We start from the raw sequence: 22,482 nt of genomic DNA on the forward strand, positions 1-22,482 counted from the left end.
TAGGCACATGCCTCTCTATTGTAAATCTGGAGACTGACGTAACAGGGAGGGACAGCTGCGGGTCAGTTTGTTAAACTATTCACGAATATTTAAAATTATGTCCCTGTGGATATATAAAATTTATCTTTTGCCAAATATTATGTCAATTTAAAATTATATTCGTTGATATCTCTGGTAGTTGTGTTACACGGATCGTTGTTTTGGGCGAGGTGATACGTTTGTTATTGTCTTCCTGGTTTTCTGTAGTCCGTGCTCGGCAATCTGTCAACTCGATGTCTTATTTCACTTAGAAATACCAGAAATGTACGGCTGCTTGTTAATTAATTGAAGGTATTTGTAGTGTGAAATATGTCCTGTTATGTAAGTTTGCACATATCGAAAATTCTAAAGAAATGTATATTATCTGTAATTCATAGTACGGCAATATGTGTTAGATATTGACCGTGCTGTGTTTGACCAAGGATTATAGGGATACATGATCGTCCACTTGAGGTTGTGAGTCTGTCGCAGATGTTTGCTATTTGTTTACGAGGAACACCGGCGTAGTTTTATTAGAAACATGGCATAAAGTGAACCTGTTGCGGGCAAGGGGCCAAGTTCGGTTAGAACGAAGAGGTCCAGCACTTTCCGCCCACATTCAGCTAACATGTGAAATACTGTTCACTCACACTTCACCGGGGCTATGTTTGGTCCTTACTGGCCCCTCAACATGGACAAGTAATATTTATGTAGGTAGATAAGTTACCAGATCCGGGAAATTGTATAGTTACCCGTGGTTTAAAAACCCGAGTCACCAAAGACCGAGGTGCGCAGAGTTGACATTTCACGTGCAACTTGTGCGTCACGTGGTGTGATGGGTCTATGTGGGTGGGTAAGGCTTTCCTAGATAAACATGCAGGTTTTAAATTACGCGATCAACACTAATTACAACAATGTTGATTAACCATATTTGATGCCTAGATTCTATGAATGACGTCATAGAGTAGCCGGAAGTGGTTACTTAAAATCCGCAATACGTACGTTAACTAACCATTCCAGCAACCAGACACCGGATCTTGGCGTTCTACGCTTAATGTTTGTCGCTTTGACTGAATGTGGTGTCGATAAAGGATGTCACGGCTTGTGGCTTTCGAGTTTTAGATCAATGATAAAACGGTCAATGTTGACACCTTGATCAATGCTACAGGGAGATGTGCACATGGTGTACACGGAAGGTGAGAAGGCTTTTATAATGGTTTACCGTATTGCCTCCAATATTAGTTTGACGTGTTGCATGATTGAGCGAATGATTTTTTATTACCCTGGTCCTCAACATATGCGTTCAGAAATTACTTTTCTGAGTAACTATGAACACTTTAACCACTAGGCTAACGATAGCAAACTTATGCTGGCTATAGACACATGGCGTGGTAAAGCTCGCTATAGATGCCACATTTGGTAGAAGGCCGGTGATTTGTAAGCGGCGATCTACAGATCCTGACACGACTAAGGGATGTAACCCTGAGTTGCGTCTCTATTTTATCAACGCCGCCAAACAATCAGGAAGGTAACAGTGAGGAAGTGAGACAGTCCAACCCCGCTCTAATCCACAGCGTCCTGGTCTAGTGAATAGAATGTCAGCCCAGAGAAAATATAGGGGCGGTGGGGTAGCCTAGTGGTTATAGCGTTCGCTCGCCACGCCGAAGACCCGGGTTCGATTCCTCACATGGACACAATGTGTGAAGCCCATTTCTGGTGTCCCCGCCGTGATATTGCTGGAATATTGCTAAAAGCAGCGTAAACCCAAACTCACTCACTCACCGGAGACCAAAAAGTCTTTGGTTCGAGCCCCGGGTAATTACTCCCAAATAGATGAAGGTTCGTCACAATAATGCTAGGGTAGCCTAGAGCGATGGACCGTCGTGAGATTGCTGGAGTACAGAGAACGTGATATATAGTTTAGTGTCATGAGTTGTATACTACAAATAGGACACGTTAATACAAATGTAGATTACAGACTACACACTCTGTTTCAAGCCGCGCGAGACCACAAGGTTAATCACAGAATATATATAGAAGAAGAACTAGCAACTTACAACCATATCTATTTAAATATTTCCAAAATTCACATTCAAAACTCGTTTCAATTAATTAATCTTACATTAAATATAGAAGTGACTGTTGTAGGCTATTTTCATGATTTAAAAGCAATACATAACAAATATGTATGATGTATGTTTTCAGCTCAGTCATTTAAACAAGGGATGATTAATGAATGAATGAATGATGACAAAGTAACTGCTGGTGCATTGAAGAGCGAATACAGTACATTGCTGATGTGGCAAAATGAGGGCCAATGGGTATTTTATGCTATTCGTTTTTAATTACAATAACTCTACATATTGTGTACTTAAAACCAGAGGTAGTCGGGATTCGAGAAGTTTGTTTCAATATCAGATCTAAAGTTGTTTCTGAAATTGTAGTTTCATGTGAGCCATTACACATTGTCTTGAGGACATTCCTATAAGTTGGATTGGCATTCGTTTCAAAGTTTCATTTTGCAAACAGTTGAGTTTTGTATGACTTGACTGAGTGAACGAGTGAGTGAGTGAGGAAGGTTTTACTCCGCATTTAGCAATATTAAAGTAATATCACGGCGGGGAACACTAGAAATGGGCTTCGCACATGGTACCCATGTTGGGAATCGCTCACTATAGACCACTCAGCCGCAGTGTGCTCTTCTATACCTATATGACTATGACGTCATCTTAAATACGAAAGAACACATCAATAGTTGATAGCATGATCACACACTCTTATCCCCCAATCCTTAACTACCTCCGCCCCCATATAGCTGGAATATTGCTGAGTGCGGTGTAAAACCTCACTCACTCATTCACTCACGCACGCACGCACGCACTCACGCACTCACTCACTCACTCACTCACTCACGGGATGTATATCAGGTCACTCACTCATCTATTTACTTCTAATACAAAGTTGAATCATTTGATAGTTATGGAACTGTGGTGTCAAGAATGAAAGGCCGGCCACCAGATCTGGGATACAATGGTTGATACACCTACTCACTATTCACTCACCTCGGTTCCTGGAAACCCGGGATGTATATCAGGTAAATCACGGTAAGCCGCTGCTGCACCATATGTTTCAGAGGGCGTTATGTGTCAGTTGCCCTGTTTTGTGTCAGTTGTTGTCAGCCTGTTTTGTTTAAATCATATGGAAGAGAAATCTATTTACTTCTAATACAAACTTTAATCATTTGATAGTTATGGAACTGTGGTGTCAGGAATGAAAGGGCGGCCATCAGATCTGGGATACAATGGTTGATGCACCTAGCTGGTGAGCAGAACACTTTACTACTGAAACGTACTTGTCACATGATATGTAACTGTTTTCATTTTCACAAAGTATGAATAGTGTGAAGTAATTTATTGGTATGTAATAAACAAGCAAAAACTATTGACACAAAAACACATGACAGTGATCTGTATCACTCGACACTAATAATTGTTATCAATTGTTACGCCACCTGTGTTTAGGATTTTAACTGTTTTTATTCTGTGCATACTTCGTGACGATGTTCATGCACGTTTGCTTACTCGCAAAAACCGAGCCACGAGTAATGTGTCAATTGTATTCATGTGGAAAACTGGCCTTGCGCCTGGTGAGACGTTTTAACAACTACCTCTCACACTACCCTCATGTGGCTATGTTGAGTTGCGTTCTTTAGACGTGCCAAGAGTCTACACGCAGATTCCGGTTTCATTGGTTACGTTTCACAAACGTGGCATACGTCCGAGGCATCATTTCTGGCCATCTTCTCATGTTTAGTTGACAAGCTGTAGCGTATTACTGGAATATCAAGCGCTCAACCCCAGTTCGATTCCCAACATAAGACCAATGTTCCAAAAAGATTCTCGATTTCCAAGACAATGATAGAGAGTGTTAATCAACATTATCGTGAGTAATGTGTTACGTCGTTTTTAATTGTATTCCAGCAATGTCAATGTGAGGCATACCAGGGTTTTATTTCACACATTGTAAGATTGTGGGGAATCGAACCCGGGCCTTCGCAGTGACGATCCAACGCTTTAACCACCATACTACCTCACATCAATTCAATCTTGTTCTAAATCAATAATCGTCAGCCACAGTATTTGGTGGTCATAGGGAATAAGCTTGACAAGTTTGTCTCCAATCGTCCAATATTCACAAACTCTCATTGAAAGCAGCCATTTTACTCGAAACCTTTCTGCTAGAAGATGTATTGCACTGTAAAATGTCACATGTTTGTCGCACACATTGATTCTGGCTGACGGACCACCTCCTGCAGCTGATCATGTCCGCATTATGTATGTATTGGCTGGAACGTACGAAAACATCTGCTATTCGAGAATTGGCTGTTAGGACACTGGGAAAATCTTCCCCACGTGTTGCACGAGTAATATGTTCCCCGTGCACTGTCTTCTCTGTGCACTCGGGTTATGAAATACATGTCATGCTAAAGGATACAATTTCCTGTATCTTCAAATGGATGTGTCTCAATAACCAACATGAATCACACCTGTCCATGTTGAGGGACCAGGTATAATCAAACAGAGCCCAGGCCGAGAGTAAGTGAACTGGGGTCGCCTTGAACAGCATTCCAGTTATATTACGGCGTGACAGCTTAATGTGAGAACATGTTGGTTGGTTGGTTGGCTTGTTGTTAAACGCCGCACTCAGCAATGTTCCAGCCCTATTGCGGCTGTCTGTAAATAATCGAGTCTGGACCAGACAGTCCAGTGATCAACACCATGAGCATCGATCTGCGCAACTGGGATACGATGACATGTGTCAACCAAGTCAGCGTGCCTGACCACCGATCCCGTTAGTCGCCTCTTACGACAAGCATTGGTCACTGAAGATCAATTCTATCCCGGATCTTCACAGGTGTTAGAGGATGTAACTGGACCGCCTCCACGGTGTAGTGGTTAGAGCGTCCGCCCGGAGAGCGGAAGATCGCGGGTTCGATCCCCGACCGCGTCATACCAAAAGACGTTAAAATATGGTACTTGTTGGTCCCTGCCTAGCATTAATGGGTACAACAAGGACTGGTCGGCTCGGAGTCAGTATAATGTGTCTGAGTGCGGTATTCATGCTTCACTGCGGCATGGTATCTCAGTGGGCTAGCACCATAAAACCAGCTTCAGTCTGGGCTAGTACAAGCAGCCGCACATACACATACACACGCATGCACGTCGTCATATGAGCGAAATATTCTCAAGCACGACGTTAAACCCAATTTCACCTCACCTCACAGAGGATGTAACGTGTACTGAAACCCTTGGACGCGGATATGGTGCCGACAAACCTAGCATCATAAGGCGGGCGAACTGAGATGTCATCTCACGACCACAGCGTTCTGTTGTGCTCATCACCGTGAACAGCAGCAACTTTGCTGATGCGGCGTTAAGCAGTATTCACTCGCTGTTATGCCAAAGACGCAACTCTGCCAAAAGTCTACCGCTTTTACCACTTTTGTGATTATAAAGGCTTTAAAGGGAGGTTATAACGAAAACAATGTATCATCAGCCGTCACTTGAAATCAACAGAGGTTCGCTGACTTGGTTGACACATGTCATCGTATCCCAATAGCGTAGATGGATGCTCATACTGTTGATCATTGGATTGTCTGGTCCAGACTCGATTATTTATAGACCGCTGTCATATAGCTTGAATATTGCTGAGTGCGGCGTAAAACTAAACTCACTCGATTACTCCATTATGAAGGCCATTTATGGACTGGTTTACACAGCTATTTGTGGTGTAGCACACAGGGTATGACAACTGTTTTAATTTGATTTTCTTTACCTCCAGCATTATTCCAGCTACCGGTATGTGATAGACTAACGCGTATTCTCTGAAAACATTACATTTTTATTTTCTATTTAAATTCAAATGTAGCCCCAGAGAGATCGGAGATTCTGAAACCCGAGGGACCTTTTATTTGCTTCATGCTGTATTACAGACAGGACTGGGCGGGAGGGTAAATAATGTGGTTCATGACTGTGAGACAAGCTGGCTATATGTAAATAATCGGGGCAAGGCAACCAAGTGATCTATATTGTAAACAACGATATATGCTTTCGGAACAGGAAGTACGAACCCATGGCCATTCCACGTGGTTGCCTCTTGTGACCGACATGTGTATAGTTTCGTAATTGCTGAACATTTTGTGCGGTATGACAAAGTTGCCGTATTGGACAGGTTATTGGGTAACTGAGGGATCGCACTATTTTACAGCTGTTTTCCCCTTTATACCAAAAGGAACTTCATTCTGAAGATAATCAAGACTTGGTAGCCTTTTTCATTGACGTTTTATATTTAATTCAACGGATCGATGTTTCTGCTAGTGAAATGAATTTTTATTTTAGTTTTAACATCAATTCAGGAGCATATTTATTCTTGCTGTGTCAACTACAAAATAAATGTTGGATCGAGGCATGAATATTGACCCCCACTGTGTCGTAAAATAAAGTTATTTCCCAAACGTTTGTCTGAAACTATATACTTTGGAGTCTCGAAGTCCATGCTTCTTCACAGCGGTCGTAATTCAATGTTTTTATTTGTCTGGATTGTTTACGGGACGCCATCGTATGACAGGAGTTATACTGTACGGCGTCGATATATAAATATTTACTGTGTTGGGCACATTTGGCAAATGGCGGGTGTTATCTGCACAACACCTGTTGTCGTTACTGGTTTTCAGTAATCCATTCGTATAAATTTCAGAACTGTCCCACAATGAATTTTGGGATAATCAAGGCCGGACATTCGTTTGCGCTAATGTTAAAGGTCAAAATATCTGTATCGGTTTGATATTGAAAATAGTCTTCAATAAATTATTTTCCCCTTGAAGACAATTCATAGACATTATATTGACAATATCGGTTTGATATTGAAAATTGTCCTCAATAAATTATTTCCCCCTTGAAGACAATTCATAGACATTATATTGACAATATCGGTTTGATATTGAAAATAGTCTTCCATAAATTATATCCCCCTTGAAGACAATTCATAGACATTATATGGACAATATCTGTTTGATATTGAAAATAGTCCTTAATAAATTATTTCTCCCTTGAAGACAATTCATAGACATTATATTGACAATGTCGGTTTGATATTGAAAATAGTCTTCCATAAATTATTTGCCACTTGAAAATAATTCATAGACATTATATTGACAATGTCGGTTTGAAATTGAAAATAGTCCTCAATAAATTGTTTGCCCCTGGAAGACAAGTCATAGACATTATATTCACAAATATTTTATTTCATATTGTGTCTCAAAAGCCTAATGTATTTACACCCATAATATCTACACATTGTATGTTACGTGTGACCTATAAATATACTCTTGGTCCGTCCCACCTCCACCCACCGACCCACAGACCGACCGACCTAGGAATTTGCACTTAAATTCTCACATACTTGTGAAGCCATTAAACCTCTACGTGATGTAGTTAAATATCATATGTCGAATCATAATATCATTCTTTTGAAGAATTCATATTTGATTATGCATTGTAACAGATTATATTCAGTTGATGTGGTTCAATCGATTCAGTTTCATGGCAATGCAAATTTAATTCTAAAATATAATTATAGAAATATTGATTCAGCTTCAGCTACACCTACACGTAGCTTTGTCATTGCAGAAAGAGAATGTCTTGGCCTATCTTGCTAGCCAAAATGTCATGGTTATCATAATACAGTGACTATCAGGCCCAAACTATTTACAACAGCAGCCCCAACCGAGCACATGTATCGGTAATTGTTGATCGGTAACGATCCAAGCATCTGTCACAGACGCTGAGCGCCACTCATCTAATTTCGGGTAATGTGCGCCCACTTTCACTAAAGGTTTTATTCATGCGACAATATCTAGTTTATGAACCTGCTAGTTTGTGATTGTACTTTCTCTTGTGAACTTGTACTTGCACTCCGGTTTGGCAACTGTGTATAACAGTCAGTATGTTTTTACGATATAACGTGTTTTGGGGTTATTTTTGTTATGTTCTAGGTATTAAAGTAGAGATCGATGAGTTTAAATGTATTTCGATTGAACGTAATTTTGCATTTGATGCACATCTTCCTTCTCATCATCTAGATACAGTCTCAGTCTCAAGATGGAAGACCGGAAGACCCGCATCTTTGAGACGATATGGTTGTTCTGGGCGTTTCACCTGGTGGTACGTATATCACATCCCCTAAGAAAGCTACTTATACGTTGTTTGTGTTTTTTTGTGTGTGTATTTAATTTTTGTAATTTTTTTGTGTGTGTGTGTTTGCACACGTGTCTGTATGCTTTTGTATGCGAGACGTGTGTATGTTGAGGTGAGCTTGTGTATATGTGTGCGCGTTCGCTTGCGTGCGTGCGCGCGCGCCTGCGGAAGCCGTTCCACGGAGACAGTCGGTGTTGGATATGTGTGAAAGTACGTTAACTACACGTCTAGGTGGTTTGTTAGGGGTGAGAGTAAGTACGTTAATATTATATCCCTTATAGAAGTAGGTGGTTTGTTAGGGATGAGAGTAAGTACGTTAATATTATATCCCTATAGAAGTAGGTGGTTTGTTAGGGGTGAGAGTAAGTACGTTAATATTATATCCCTTATAGAAGTAGGTGGTTTGTTAGGGGTGAGAGTAAGTACGTTAATATTATATCCTTATAGAAGTAGGTATAGAAGTGAGTGAGAGTACGTTAATATTATATCCCTTATAGAAGTAGGTGGTTTGTTAGGGGTGAGAGTAAGTACGTTAATATTATATCCCTTATAGAAGTAGGTTGTTTGTTAGGAGAGTAAGTACGTAGAAGTAGGTGGTTTGTTAAGTACGTTAATATTATATTCCTTATAGAAGTAGGTGGTTTGTTAGGGTGTGAGTAAGTTCGTTAATATTAAGTAGAAGTACGTTAATATTATATATTATACCCCTTATAGAAGTAGGTGGTTTGTTAGGGGTGAGAGTAAGTACGTTAATATTATATCCCTTATAGAAGTAGGTGGTTTGTTAGGGATGAGAGTAAGTACGTTATAATTATATGCCTTATAGAAGTAGGTGGTTTGTTAGGGGTGAGAGTAAGTACGTTAATATTATATCCCTTATAGAAGTAGGTGGTTTGTTAGGGATGAGAGTAAGTATGTTAATATTATGTCCCTTATAGAAGTAGGTGGTTTGTTAGGTGTGGGAGTAAGTTCGTTAATATTATATCCCTTATAGAAGTAGGTGGTTTGTTAGGGGTGAGAGTAAGTATGTTAATCACACCCTTTATATAAGTAGGTGGTTTGTTAGGGGTGAGGGTAAGTACGTTAATATTATATTCCTTATAGAAGTAGGTTGTTTGTTAGGGATGAGAGTAAGTACGTTAATATTATATGCCTTATAGAAGTAGGTGGTTTGTTAGGGGTGAGAGTAAGTACGTTAATATTATATCCCTTATAGAAGCAGGTGGTTTGTTAGGGATGAGAGTAAGTACGTTAATATTATGTCCCTTATAGAAGTAGGTGGTTTGTTAGGGGTGAGAGTAAGTACGTTAATATTATATCCCTTATAGAAGTAGGTGGTTTGTTAGAGGTGAGAGTAAGTATGCTAATCACACCCCTTATATAAGTAAATGGTTTGTTAGGGGTGAGGGTAAGTACGTTAATTATATCCCATTGGGATGTGTTAAAACTACATTAAATTGCGTGGTTATTTTTTATCTATTCAGTAAATTAATGGTTATATGTTGTACATTCTGATGTTTCTTTGCGTCATGGTTTCTTATACAAAACACACAAAAAAAGAACAAAACTTGGCTTAATATTCTGTAGATCATCTATCCGAGGCTGTCCATAAGCCCAACTCAATGTTTTCACGTTTACATTATTGACGTAAAGGTGGCCGTGTTATAACTGAATTACTGCCTAAAGTGGTGAAACATCCAGCTCACGACCAGTCCAAACCAGACAATTCTTTTTGTTCCAGGGGTTTGTGAATGGCATCATTGGCCCGACTCTCCTGGACTTGCAACAGTTTGTCCACGCGACCTGGACCCAGATGACCTACATATTCTTTCTCCAAGGAGCTGGCTTTATAGTCGGAATTCTGCTGGCTTTCGGCCTTGAGCGGTGTTTGAGTACCAGACTTGTCATGACGGGATCACTCCTGCTTGGCTGTATGGTGAACTTTGCCCTTCCATGGGGCACCGTGTTTTACTATCTTGCCATAATGTTCTTTATCATGGGTGTGGCCAAAGGACTGGTGGACTACGGTAAGAGATCTTACAATATCTTACTTACGTTGTTCAGCATCAGGTTTCCTTCAATGAAAACAATTAAGCTTTATTTGTGAGAACTTGAATATAAGAAAATATATTTCATACACGATAAAACAATGTTTGAGGAAATATGTACCATTAACGCCAGAGACAAACCACCTTCGATTATCCAGGGCAAATCGCGTTGAAAATTAAAATTATCCATGACTGAAAGTGTTTGCGTAAAGGAAAGCATGTCCCCAACTGCATCACCTGGTAAAATAGTCTTTTATGGGTTTGTTTTGTATGGTGTAAACCCAAGAGAATGTATGGAGGCAAGGGAAATGGAGTTAAAAGGTAGAACCCTGAGATCCTGTTATAGAGGTTAATTAATACCTATGAAAGCAACCCGTGAAGATCCGGGTTAGAATTGATCTTCAGTAACCCATGCTTGTCGTAAGGTGGTCAGGTTCGTTGACTTGGTTGATCCATGTCATCGTATCCCATTAGTGTAGATTTATTATGCTGTTTATCACTGGATTGTCTGGACAAGACTTGTTTATTTTACAGATCGCCTCCATATAGCTGGAATATTGCTGAGTGCGGCGTAAAAGCAAACTCACTCACTCACTCGCTCACTCACATATGAAAGCAATCCGAAAGCAATCTGGTATTAAAACAACAGAAGTTGGTTTCTGCTGCTCTTTTGATTGTATCGAATTTAAGAAATACCTGGGTAAAAGACAAAGAATTAACGTAACACTAAATATTTGTAAAGGTCAATAATCCGACATCAGTTCTAAAGTGTCTATAGTCGAAGAACCTTTTTTCATTTCACACGTCGGATGGTCGTGACTGTTAAGATGCAAATGTACCAAACCTTTTTGTCTTTCCAGCGGCAATGTCCATCTCGAACCAGCTATGGCCAGGTGAAAAGGGAGCTCCCTTCCAGTTCGTGACCCTGGGGGCGGGAATTGGTTCGTTCTTGGCACCCTTCATAGCCACGCCCTTTCTCGCTAACGGACCGTCCGCGGGGGATATGTTCTCAATCGAAATCAACAACCATACCAGTCAGCCACTTGTCTGCATAGAAGGAGACCAGTCTCAATGCAATACCGAATCACATGTACAATATGCATACGTTTGCATAGGGATATTAAGTATACCACCGGTTTTTGCGTTTGCGCACTATCACCGGAAGAGGTGGTCTGAACCGCTGATAACCTACGAAGAGTTTCAACATACTGAAAGAGGAAGTTATTCCACACGACATTACATATTTTTCGCTCTCTTGTTTCTGTTCCACATTCCCGTATTCGGCATTATGTTGGCGTACGGTGACCTCTTGACCCCTTACGGCGTCACCATCGGCCTTCACTTTTCAAAATCGCACATGGCAATAATGACGTCTGTTTTCTGGGGATGTTTCCTGCTTGGAAGACTAATCAATCTATGTTTTTCAGGCTGTCTTTCAAATTTCGTTCTCATATGTCTTAATTTCGTAGGATTGGTGATTGCATGTGGAGTGTTGATAGGGCTGGGCGATAAGTATGAAGTAGGACTGTGGATGGGAACAGCGGCCCTAGGAATATTTACCTCCCCTTACCTTCCCATGGTCCTCGCATGGAGCGCCAACTACGTCCAGTTAACAGGGGGGATAATCACTGCATGTTTAGTTGCCAGTGGAGTAGGGGAGATAATCGTGCCCTTCATTACAGGGCAGTGTTTTGTTGCTTACACCCCAAAGGTCCTTATGTATTTCATAAGTGGGACAGTTGCTTATGAAATAGTGACATTCCTGTTTTTGGTCGTCTGTTCTCGGGGACTCAGCAAAAGCTAGTATCCTTATGACATGTTCTGTGATAGAAGTATGAAAATTTAACTGGACTCGTGACATGAACTTTGTACATCGGGAATTTCCCCTGTGGTATATACGTCGTGATGTATGTATGTATTGATTTTATGATTTCCATTGATACAGTATACACGTGTAAAATAAGTAAGAGATTACATGATATGTTCGATGACATTTCAGGAGCTACAAAAACCTACTTAAAAGACTTTATTGTCACAGTCATGTTACACTGAAGTGGACAAATGCCATGTTTCATTCACGTCAATGTCTGACAATGTTTACTACAAGTGACATTTTTAATTCTTGCAGTACCCTGTCCCGCATACTGACAAACTGAACTGCATGACGGGTCCAACCTCTTTCTCATAAGGGGCGGCGGGGTAGCCTAGTGATTCGATTCAACACATGGGTACAATGTGTGAAGCCCATTTCGGGGTTCCACTCCGTGATATTGCTGGAATATTGCTAAAAGCTGCGTAAAACTAAACTCACTCACTTTCTCACTAAATGCAATTACCTAATTTGAGCACCATATGTCCGTGTTTTATCAGATGAACAATTGACTTGTCTTTGCATGTGTTTGTAACGAAAGCCACCGATGAGACAGGATACGATCACCTACTCCACAAAGGCCTGGTGTCATCACTATTACTATTAAAGTTTAAACCCCTAGTCTAGTCGAGTCGTTCAATGGACTCAGCTTTAAGCAGACATTTCTTATAGGGTTCTTGAGAGAGATACATTTCTTATGATTATGAAATTTATTTTCCACTTTTTTAAACAGTTTCTAGGTGCATAATCCAAACTGACCCTTCAAACACCAGAAGGGACAGTCGTTTTCATCTCTGTACAGTAAGACTCTAGCTTGGTCAAGGTAATGGAGAGTGTCACAATGTCACCTGGGTTACCCTGTTGAAGCTATGTCGTCTATGCCCGAGGCCTCTCAAAAGTAATAATAATGTTAATGATGATCAGCATCACACACATTCCTTTTGGGGTGCAGAAAAATCCAGCTCTTCTAGACACCTCTTTCGCTGAGGTTACTAAACAATAAGGTCTAGAATTGATAAATGTATGGTAATCAAAATCGGTCACATGGTCCAAAATGTGGATGACATTATATATAGTGGCCCACAGTTTCTATTTTGTGTCTGTGTGTTATCATGAAATATTTACAGTTTACTCGTTTCAGCAACATTACTTTTCAAATGAGTTAACTTTGCAATTTGTTGATGGAACTGGCCATTATGTTATATTTAACAGTTATGTTAGTTTGTTGTGTGTTGATATATCTGTGATGAGTGATGTCATACCCATGTTGTATGATTACTGTATGCACGTTTCTGTTGATATAAATCTGTTCAGGAGAACAATCGCCTTTTGTTATGTCATTTATTTTGTCAGCTATAGCTTCTTCCCGAGACAAAGGCTGGAATTTCGTTGCTCGATTGGTGTGGCTATTCCACAGTGTGTCCATTCTATGTCCCTCCTACTGACCAATCAGATTACAGCTTTTATATCACTTGCATTTGGTTCAAGCAAACTCGCGTCATGACAATCCGATCGATAAGCAAGATGCATGTTGTAATGTAACGGGTTTTGCCATGCAAAGTGCGAAAACCCACTTGCACAATTTGATTAAATAAATGAAACGATTTGGAAAATATCTATAAAAGCCCAGTTGGCTGTACACATTTTACAAATCCTGCAATTAAACGAAATCTGTTCGTTGTGTACGAACTGAATGTCAGTTTCATTAGGTGATGTTTGTGTGGACTATTCACAGATTCGTACGTCCAGCCAAATATAACTTTCCGGGCAAGGATGGTAACCGGATTTTCAGAGTCAGTTACCTCCTTTGTCTTAGGTAGGTGCACTTGACGCTACTTAAAACCACTATTACACTTACGTCACGGTATGTCAGCTTAACGTTGTGTGACCAGCAATCAAGACAACGCAATGCTGGGAGGGGTGAGGACTCATTTATTTTCGGCGTTTATCGCAGGGCAGAAAACAAATAACCCTGCAGCATTTGATAGAAATAAAAAGCAAATCATGGCAAGTTTTTACAGTAGATAAATATAAACCATATAAAATAAAATTGTTAATGTACAGTGATAAATCGTCATATATCATATATTAATTAAAACGTGAAATGATCACAGCTGTACAATCGACTCTGTGTTAAGCAGAAATTTCTTATGAATGTGGAAAGGGTTTTGTTGCATTTACTTAACAAAACGTATCTCTCGTACCCACTGACACCTGTAATCAACATTTGCCACTTTCATAAAACCTGCAGATGTATACACTTAAATGCATGCACTTATAATAAATGTTATACATAACCCATTTACTGATTATTTATTCGTTTGCATTGCATGAATTTTATTCAAACATTAAAATGTTAATCTGAACAACTTAGATTCCTGTTTTCAGAACAATACCTCTTTAAGTTAAACTATTCATAATCTATGGCGTGCCCCATACGTGTTGCTGTGTTAACAGGGCTAAGGCTAGTTGCAAAGTGTGATGTGCTTAAACACTAAGGTACTAGTAACATGCATGGAAACCTTAAACCAAATCAGAGACTGGAACTCGGATCACATTCGACCAACGACCATGGGGTTGGGGCGTGCCGAAAGGATACAACACTGAACAAGGACTTTCGGGGCCTTAGACGACAGGGCCACCCACGGAGATGGGAGAGAGCTGTAACACTGAACAGTTGTTTCGAAAGTTTCTGTCGCCTGAGTTTCAAATCAAGCCTGGATTCACACGGGACAGCCTTGCTGAGAATGAAACGATGATGATTTGTAGATTTTACGTGCGCATTCCGACATTGTATGTAATCATACATTTTATACATGTCTGGTGGTATTGTGTGTGATCACACATACAGCACTGTCAAATCTACTGCTGATGCCTCCACACAAACTAACTCGTGTTTTGATGGCATCAGAACCTATACAGATAACATGCTGCATTGCCCTAAGAATTTAGCAGTGAACAACATCACTAGAGCGACAATAGCTCCCGAGTGACATTGGAGTCGGGTGACATCTAAGTGTAGACAACTGGACAAACAATTTGTACAATGCATCATTTACAGGGTTCTTCAAGAATTCCGCAGTTTAAGACAACTTAAGTTTCATGAAAGCTAGATCTATAATCCTAAAATTGATTTTATATGTTCAATACACCTCTCCAGACTTCTTCTCTACTTTATGCATCTATATATGTAAGATAACAAGGATAAAACGATATTAATTCCACAGCTATTGTTTAGGGCTCAGGTATACAGGTAGTTGTTTTGATGGGCAAACGGATAAACAATATCTGGTTAATCTAACATATTGATTCCCCAATAAATGATAAATAAAAGCTACATATATAGTAAATGAAAAACAAATGTAATCATCCCCTGAACTTATAAATATCTCGAGACAATTCAAGAGTCATATCTTTTCACAAGCCATGCTAGGACTAAAACTGATGTTTTGTTGACGTCACGAAATACCATTTTGGTTCTGAGGATTCAGAAAGAGATCATATAGGTCTTGAAGTTCCACTGCCCGTGTCCTTAGTGTGTCTTGATGTTTTTCTTATCCGAGTCAGATTTATGTATTATATTGATAACAGATTGCCTACCAAATATGATTTTTAAGAGTAATTCATTTTCCCCTCAATAAACCTTCTACCTTCTATACGAAAATGTTCATTAATTTAGCATTTATGAGGATAAAATGAAATATCAGAGTTCGGAATAATGGGATTGTGTTTCATCTGTCTTATGTTTATGACGCATGTCACACCACCCCATTATTCCGATTATTATCATCTTAATATATACACATGAATATAACATGATCAGCTGAGAATAATTACATTAGAATATGTATTCCAAAAATTATTATGCTTATCGTCATTAGTCATCGTCGTAGTAGTAGTAGTAAGTAGTAGCAGTAGTACTTCTACTACTAGTAGTAGTAGTACTACTACTACTACTAGTAGTAGTAGTAGTAGTTGTTGTTGTTAAAAAGGTAGGTTAATTTAGATTTAAATTTTTTATAGATTGTAACAATATGCGAGCGCCTCTGTATATAGGTTTATAATTTTTGGAAATACACAGAAATAGATTTGTCGTTCTTGTTTGAAGTATCAGTTTGATTGGTGAAGTTGGTGAGTAATTAGAAAGTAATTTATATACAAGATACTTTATATATGATGCTTACTTTCTTATTGTTTGAAGTAGTTCCAGTGTTCATATCCTGATATTAAATCCTTCCACATGTTATGTGGGTTTTTTCGGCGTTCAGTAAGAAACCATATTCATGGGCCCTTCTTCAGTCCGCACCATTGCTTCTTTCGCGTGAAAATCAAATCAAGTAGGGGTCCGCACCAAACTCAATCTCACACAGGAAGTGAAAATGCAATGCCTCATGTTTTGGGCTACAGTTTGAAGTGCGCCAATTCTTGTATTGAGAACATTTCGGGGCTGAATCTGCTTGAATTATTGTAGACAAAAAATTAGTGATTTTTCCAGATCGGTGTTGGAGGGGTTTGCTGAGGTTGGGGGTGGAGCAGTTTGCCAGTGTGTGAACACTGCCATGTCCCCTGCTGGTAACCAGTTGCTCCTTAAAGTCATAATGACGGGATACTGGAGGTCTATTCTACCCGAATATCATTAAATTCGTCTTTCGTGCAGTTCTTATGTGTAGGATTTAACACCACAACCCCAAGTTTCAAATGGGTTTTATTTTTTCAATTGGGAATATTATGGATATTAACAAATTAGCCTGATTAGACAGTTCATTGGTGCAAGCTAAAAATAACTTCTACCACCACCACCACCACCACCACAACCACCACCAGCACCACTACTACTACTACTACTACTACTACTACTACTTCACCACCACCACTACTTATACTACTACTACTACTGCTACAAATACAATGTTGTGCTCGGGCAGGCTCTTACCCGGTAAATGCCTACATGAAACATGCTATATCTATAACTGCCATGACTCCTAGTCAACTGTAAATTTTAAAGAAGACACGATATTAGAGTTAATGGATGATCAGTGTTGTTGTCAAGTCGCGTTAGAAGACGTATTCCCAGTCACATGTTGTTTTATTCAAATATCCTGTAACACAAAGCATGAAAGGTTCGTCTCTATCATTTTGACATATAACTATTAAACTTCTCCGTCTTATCATTTATGGTCTTCTGGCAGCGAACGTTCCCAATATGATTAATGCGCCTGCCACGCCCTCCATTATTGCCCCAACAATGCACAGCGCGAAAGCCCAGCTGAGGTAGGCTACCGGGCGATCCTGACTGCCGTAGATGATCGCGCCGATGATGATTGTTCCACCTGGAAATAAACAAATATAATGAAACACCTTTATGTCGAACTTACGGTTGTCTCGAAGTAACAGTTTCGTGTCTGCGTATTCTTTCTAGACATTTGGCGGTTGTGTCGACTTCAACTCCGTGGTGGACTGTACATTCTTGTATCTTTATGTTGAAGAGAAACAACTGCATGCACAGTGATACTCTCTTAACTCGATACATCGTTTAAGTCGGTGTGACTCTACAGCCTTCAAGCATCAGCTTTTTTATTAGTACTCACTCCATGGGTGTATATTTGCCCATAACCCTTCATATCCTGATACCCAAGATAATGTTAACTAGGCTGGTTTGAACAGTATTTCAGTTACATGACGGCGTGACCAGGTTTGGGGAAAGAAATGCTCGCAGTCAGGCAGACTTTAAGCGTTCACCACTTTGGTGAACCCCACGGATGTGGTGTTACAACAAAATCAATGCCAACTATGAGTCGAACCTACAGGCACAGGTATCCGTTACTGCAAGGGGCGCAACTCAGCACAACGGATTCCGTCGCCAAAGGCAACAAGCCGATCTCACTCGCATTATGTCGTGCGAAGTAACTAATCTTTAGAATCACTCCACTTAAGAATTGAATAAATATGTTTGTGAGGATCAAGTAGGTTTTGAAATATAAACACGTACAGGCACCGAAGCAGGCTAAGGCGTTGATGATTGTGATGATCTTCTTGTCCTTGAGCGCCTGCACGAAGATTGACAGGAACAGAAGGACAGCCGCTGCGGCAATGGCGATCAACCCGACTGTCTCAAAAAACTGGGTCGCGCGTAACCAGCCTGGAAGGAAACGAAGTGTGAAAATAGTATCTGTCAGAGGTATCAGAGGCATCAGATAATCAGATATGCACGCATGCATTCATGCAGGCAGGCAGGCACGCACGGATTGATGGATGGATGGACGGATGTGCGTGCTTGCGAGTGCGTGTATAACATGTACAGTTCTTGTATTGTATGTATAACTTTCCTTCGCATTCTATGTGTAACATTCCTCTATATTGCAGGTACAACTTTCCTTCATGTTGCATTATAACATCCCTTTATATTGTACTTATAACTTTCTTATATATTGAATGTATAGCATTCCTTCACACTGTATTGATGAGATTCCTTCATATTGCATGTATAGCATTCCTTCATTTTGCTTTAAGACATTCCTTTATATTGTATGAAAAATATTCCTTTATAGTGTATGTATAACATTCCGTCATATTGTAAGCATAACATTCCTTCATATTGCATTATAACATTCCGTCATATTGTATTCATTACCTTTCCTTCACATTGTATGTATAACATTCCTTTATATTGTATGGATAACATTCCTTTATATTGTATTTTATCTTTCTTTTATATTATATGAATAACATTTGTTCATATTGAGTTAATAGCATTTCTTCATAGTGTATGTGTAATTTTCCTTTATATTGTATGCATAACTTTCCTTCATATTGTATGTATACTCTCCCTTCATATTGTTTGTATACCATTCCTTCATATTGTATGTATACCATTTCTTCATATTGTATGTATACCATTCCTTCATATTGTGTGTATAATCTTCCTTCATATTGTATGTATAGCTTTCCTTCACATTGCATGCATATCATTCCTTCATATTGCATGTATAACTTTCCTTTATATTGCATGTATAACCATCCTTCATACTATATGTATAACATTCCTTCATATTGTTTCAATAACATTCCTTCATATTAGGCACCCGTGAAGAGCCACCTCCTCGTGGTGGGTGCTGGGTAATGCTAAGCGCTCTTCAACCCCCCGTTGTGGACCCGGTGGTATATTTGGTCCACCAACCCGCCGTGGGCTGCGCCCCTGTGTCGGTGGAGGAAGGGAGTCTGGTGGTTGAGGGCACTGGTTCCAGGAACAGTGTTCCTTTGCCCAACACACCACTTCGGCCCTGAATGGGCCCGGTTCAATCAATCGGCTGGTCATGCCAAGCCCTGAGTATAATTTTGTATGTCCAAATATATAGTTCAGAATTGTTCTTTCATTTTAGGTCTTGGCCCAGTTTGTGTATCAAGCTGAACTTGATTTCAAGAGTTTTAGATTTCTAAACTGCCTAGATTTTATGCCCAGAAGGCGATGGCTCGTGGGCCAATCTGGTGGTACATTCTCTGTAATGCTACTGCTTGAGTGTACCCTCTTGGTATCCTTGGTGCCGCCAGTTGGAGGCCCACTGGCATTAGGCATCGTCCTGGTTGACACTCCATGGTGGGTGGGGAGCCAGGAGGGTGAAAAACAAATATACTATCATGTCTAACCAAAATCCAAAAAAACAAAAACGTTATCATGTAGATGACTCTGATGATGAGGAAGACACGATTACGAGATTGTGTTATTCTGAACGTGAAACTTGGCCCCGCTTCATTATTGCAGAATATAGTGAGAAAAATTGACTTCTTGTTCTCCTTTTCTGTTGGAAAAAGCTATCCAAGGTATTGCTGGAACCGTTAAAAATGTGACTAAAACTAGATCTGGTTCACTTCTAATAGAATGTAAGAAGATGGATCAAGCTGCTAATCTTATGGAAGCAAAATCCTGTACGAATGTTCCTGTCAAATGCTATCCACACAAAACACTGAACTTTAGCAAAGGTATTATTCGTGACAGTGACAGAAGTCTTGCTGATCTCTCCACTGATGACATCGTAAGTCAGTTACGAATGCAGGGTGTAGTTTCGGCAAAGTGTTTCACCTTTAAGAAAGATGGTGTCTGTTCACCTTCCAATACCTATTTACTGACTTTTGATATTCCAAAGCTGCCCAATCTATTAAAGTCGGATGTTTTTCAATGAAAATTGACCTATATGTCCCTAATCCTCTCCGGTGCTTTAATTGCCAGAGGTTTAAAGCATGGACAGAGCATGGACAGAACACATGTAAAAATCGTGCTGCTTGTTATCGTTTTGGTGGCGACGATCATGACTCTACTATATGTTCATCTGAACCAAAATGTGTGAATTGTTCTGGTCCGTACATGGCATCCTCAAAAGAATGTCCGGTTTGGCAATTTGAAATGTCTGCTCAGCTTATCAAAACGGAGAAGAATATCAGTTTCCAGAAGCAAAGAAATTGGCTGCTTCAACTTCAACTTCTGGCAACGCTTCCATGAGAGGTAAATCAACATACGCCGAAGTATTGAAACCGTCCATGATGTCCATTGAATGTCAGACTGACCTGACATGGATGTATGCACAGAAACCTATGTGCGTTTATGATCTGACTTCTCCTACACCTAGTCAATCCTCCTCACAAAAAAACACTGAAATCATCAGAAACTCAGACATCTACACAAGTTGTGAAAAAGAAAAATGCAAATGTCGAGTATTCTAAAAAGCAGTCTGATCTGATCGCGTACCTAATGGACAAAAAGACCCTGTGCCCATTCTAAATAGGTTTGATCTTTTAGATGACATGGAAGTGTCAGCCCATGTGAGGACCCACTCCAAGAGCCATTCTCCAAAGAAGAAAGGACGGGAGCTTTCTCCAATAGCACATCCTAAATGACCGATATCCTAATATGATGGTACTGAACTCATCCAGATCTCCTACTGAACCTCCATGAGTTCTCAAAATATAATTCAATGGAACTGTAGAGGAATAAGGAATAATTTTAATGATTTACAACTTTTAGTCCAAGATTTGAAACCATCAGCTTTATGTTTACAAGAGACATATCTCAAGGCCACTGATACATTTGACTTACGACGGTATAGTTCATATCATCATTTCTCCCCTCCTGGTCATAAACCTACTGGAGGATCTTCAACTATTGTGAAGCAGGGTATAATCCATAGTCCTTTCTCACTTAATACCCCTCTACAAGCAGTTGCAGTCAGGCTTACTTTGAATTTTGTCTTCACTTTATGTTCTCTTTATTTTCCAACCTCTTCATTTCTTCAGCAATCAGATCTTCAAGAGTTGTATGAGCAACTCCCTAAACGCTGTATTATTGCATGTGACTTAAACGGCCACAACCCACTTTGGGGTGGTACAGTTATAAATACTAAAGGAAAAATACTTGAAGATTTCATCTCCAATAATGATTTATGTCTATTCAACGATAATTCCCATACTTATCTGCATCCTGGAACTGGAAGTTATTCTTCAATAGATCTTTGCCTTACAGACTCAAACTTATTAAATGAATTTGTATGGTCGGTCCATGATGACCTTTGTGGCAGCAACCATGTTCCTACTGTTTTATCAACTGTACATCCAAGTGACACTCCACCCTCATCAAGGTGGAACTTTACAAAAGCTGATTGGTCTCTATTTTATACCTTATGCACTGAAACATTGCAACCCAACTTATTCCTAAATGTTATTGATCCTATTCAAACCTTTTCTGATGAATTAAATATTATTGCAGATGAATGTATTCCAAAATCCTCTACAGTCTCACACATTCATAAACCATGGTTTAACATTGATTGCAAACAAGCTAGAAGGGATAGAAAAAAGGCGGAAACATATTTTCGTCGCCATCCAACTGTCCATAATTTGAATCAATTTAAAATTTCTAATGCCACGGCTCGTAGCACATTTAAGCAACATAAACGACAGTCATGGCAAAACTATGTTTCTAAAATCAACTCACGAACACCAATTTCTAAGGTTTGGAATATGGTACTGAAAATTAAAGGTAAGGGATCAAAGTGTACTGTTCACTATCTCAAGGAGGGTATTACTATTCTAACTGAAACATCTGATATTGCCAATAAAATTAGTGAAACGGTTGCTAAACATTCCTCTTCGTCTAATTATTTACCTGCCTTTAAGACATTTAAAGACCAACAAGAAAAAAAGAAACTTAACTTTAATTCAGACAACGGGGAGGACTATAATGAATTCTTTTCCATTCATGAGCTCCAAACTGAATCGTCGTTAGAAACATTGTTGAATATCT

The 22,482-nt window shown here is 39.7% G+C and overlaps 2 protein-coding genes across 3 annotated transcripts in view; one reads left to right on the plus strand and one right to left on the minus strand.

The window, feature by feature from the left end:
* Positions 1 to 48: 48 nt before the first annotated feature.
* On the plus strand, positions 49 to 13,513 carry LOC124291074 (sodium-dependent glucose transporter 1-like). The gene is made up of 4 exons (XM_046727981.1): positions 49 to 61; positions 8,159 to 8,240; positions 10,015 to 10,300; positions 11,182 to 13,513. Exons 2-4 carry the CDS (start codon positions 8,178 to 8,180, stop codon positions 12,123 to 12,125), a joined length of 1,293 nt encoding a protein of 430 aa, XP_046583937.1. The 5' UTR covers positions 49 to 61; positions 8,159 to 8,177; the 3' UTR covers positions 12,126 to 13,513.
* Positions 13,514 to 17,180: 3,667 nt separating this feature from the next.
* Positions 17,181 to 22,482, minus strand: part of LOC124291078 — a 72,446-nt gene continuing 67,144 nt past the window's right edge. Inside the window, exons 2-3 of one of the 2 annotated variants that reach the window (XM_046727987.1) lie at positions 18,181 to 18,330; positions 17,181 to 17,521 (exon numbers count right to left, since the gene is read on the minus strand). In XM_046727987.1, the coding sequence (XP_046583943.1) occupies positions 17,364 to 17,521; positions 18,181 to 18,330 (308 nt within the window). In that variant the 3' untranslated portion in view covers positions 17,181 to 17,363. The remainder of the gene's footprint in view (positions 17,522 to 18,180; positions 18,331 to 22,482) is intronic. The other variant, XM_046727986.1, reaches the window with a different exon arrangement.

Source organism: Haliotis rubra, unplaced genomic scaffold (genome assembly GCF_003918875.1).
Source record: "Haliotis rubra isolate DU_JTF1 unplaced genomic scaffold, ASM391887v1 Scf480, whole genome shotgun sequence".
In the NCBI taxonomy this organism is placed as follows: domain Eukaryota; kingdom Metazoa; phylum Mollusca; class Gastropoda; order Lepetellida; family Haliotidae; genus Haliotis; species Haliotis rubra.